The sequence below is a fragment of the Pterocles gutturalis genome, unplaced genomic scaffold (genome assembly GCF_000699245.1).
Source record: "Pterocles gutturalis isolate BGI_N339 unplaced genomic scaffold, ASM69924v1 scaffold5377, whole genome shotgun sequence".
Classification (NCBI taxonomy): Eukaryota; Metazoa; Chordata; class Aves; order Pterocliformes; family Pteroclidae; genus Pterocles; species Pterocles gutturalis.
The window spans coordinates 1-2,152 of record NW_010112537.1 but is presented as its reverse complement, the minus strand read 5'-3'; the positions used below and the strand labels follow the sequence as shown (position 1 = coordinate 2,152).

General features: G+C 62.8%; 1 protein-coding gene across 1 annotated transcript in view; it reads right to left on the bottom strand.

Annotated features, from left to right (window-relative positions):
- The window catches only part of LOC104462214 (neuron navigator 1-like), a gene marked incomplete at its 5' end in the record, with an annotated part of 7,570 nt that extends 5,574 nt beyond the window's left edge, over positions 1 to 1,996 (bottom strand). The window contains 4 exon segments of the mRNA XM_010074075.1: positions 483 to 491; positions 880 to 1,001; positions 1,619 to 1,730; positions 1,913 to 1,996. Of these exon segments, the coding sequence (XP_010072377.1) occupies positions 483 to 491; positions 880 to 1,001; positions 1,619 to 1,730; positions 1,913 to 1,996 (327 nt within the window).
- Positions 1,997 to 2,152: the final 156 nt, after the last annotated feature.

Here is a 2,152-nt window from a genome sequence, read left to right as displayed (position 1 = left end):
GTCGCATTTCTGCATAGAAACCCAGGCGGGTGACAGGCTCTGCTGACAGCAGACCCACGTGGGTCCCAACAGGGGCAGAGCCACTTCGGGCCACATCGGGCCAGGCCTGGCCGCGCAGAGACAGGCAGCACCACACCCCGGTGCCACAGGCAGAAGATCTGGCTATGAAGAGTCAGGAGAGCGGCTGCCTTCCCTGGGCAAGAGGGGGACTGTCCCCAGCCACAGGACAGGTCCCCATCCGAGCCCCTCCTGATGCCCCAGGGCTGCCCAGGGCAGCTCAGCCCCTCTGCGTGGGTGCGTTATTTTGGCCTCAACTTCACGGGAAGGTGCGTGCAGTCTGGCTGGGGGCCCCGGCATGGCCCGTGCTGGGGGTTAGTGCCAGGGGGATGGATGGGATGGGTGTTACAAGCACCGTCCCGCAGAATGGAGTGAGGGCCCTGGCCAGGCACAGCATGGGGTGGAGGGGATGGTGTAGGACTTACCTCGTACACCTGGAAAAAAAAGGTTGAGGTCAGCATAGGGGGAGAGAAACAAAACAAAGCAAGACTTAATCGTGCGTCCAGCTCAGGGGTGTTTGGTACGGGGAAGGGGCCGAGGTGTCTGGCTCCCTGCATGGGCAGAAGGGAGATGTGGGGAAACCATGAGGGAGCAAGGCACGCAGGACCGGGGATGGAAAACTTCCAGAGGGGCTGGAGAAGTCCCAGCCAGCATGTCCAGACACAAATCCATGGTGGCTACACACTCCTCCCCAGTGCTGCCCACAGGGGACGCAGGGGACCAACATTACAATGCCAAGGCAGGCCAAGAGCGGCGGGGGCACCGTCCCAGCCAGCAGCTCCCCAAGCCCTGCTCCTCCTGCCAGCACCCCGTCCAACCCACCCAGCTCTTCTTCTTCTTCTTCTTGGCGTCGGCGTCCTTGCTGCTGCCAATGCTGGAGTGGCTGGTGATGCTGTTGAGGCTGGAGATGCTGTCCGAGGAGTTCTGCCGCTTGATGCGCAGCTCTGGGGCCAGCGAGAGAAGCGGGAGAGACCAGGAAAGGAGGTATCAGCAAACTATGTCTGCCCCAACGCCAGAGGCACCTGCACTCTCCTCCCTGCTCCCCTGCCCTTCTCCCACCCAAACACCTTCCAAGCTCTCACAGCCACCTTGTGCGGTTCAGACACCACACGGGTGCTGCCATGTGGGACAGTACCCCAAACCCCAGGGGAATGCTCAGAGCACACATCCTTCTGCTCCGGTCCCAGGCCACCTCCCTGTCAGCACCTCGTGCTCACGTCGGGGTTTCAAGGCTGGAAACAGCACTCATGGGAACGACGCCAAGGTCAGCAGCCACAACTGCGATTTCAGCAAAGGGCCCAAAGTGTCCTGGGGCAGATGACCATCCCGTTATCCCCACGCACCAGCACCAAGCCCTCGTGTGGTGCCAGCTCTGGCTGTCCAACCCTGGCTTCAGACGCTCAGCAGTCCCAGATGGGGACCCTGCCTCCCATGTGAACATCTCACTGCAGTCAGGGGTGCCCTGGGGCCCTGCGCCAGCCCCAGGCACGAGCAGCCCAGCAGGGCTGGGGCGACGGGCTCAGGAAGGGCTGCAAACCCCACGGCTTTTTTCACACCTTACCTTTGGGGGAGACATCAGTGCCATTCAGGGCACCCTGGATCACAGCTTGGGCCTCCGAGTTCTTCTTCTTCAGGAAGTCGATGGTCTCTCGCAGGTCCAGCAGCTCCGTGTCCTGCGGGAGCAGAGCCGGAAACTGTAAAGTGTGTTCCAACGGCACGGGGCCACCCCCAGAGCACCCCTGGGGAGGGAAGTGCTGCAGCAGGCTCACCGAAGCTCAGCATCCCCCAGCCCCATGAGCATCCCCCACACTGCCACTGTCCCCCAGTGCCTTCTCGGCACCCCGACAGCACCCACCTTCTCCTCAGCGGTCTCGGCCAAGTGCCGCAGGCGGGATGTCATGCTCACCAGGCTCGGCTCAAAAGCTGCCACCAGGTTGGCCTGGGAGAGGTGGAGAAACGGGTGAGCACCCACCCCTGGGCGAGTACCCACCCCTGGTCAGGGCAAGCACCCACCCCTGGGCAAGCACCCGCTACCAGGGGTGGTGTGCACAGGGGGCTGGAGAGGGTAAATCAAGGCTCTCATGGTTGCAGGCCA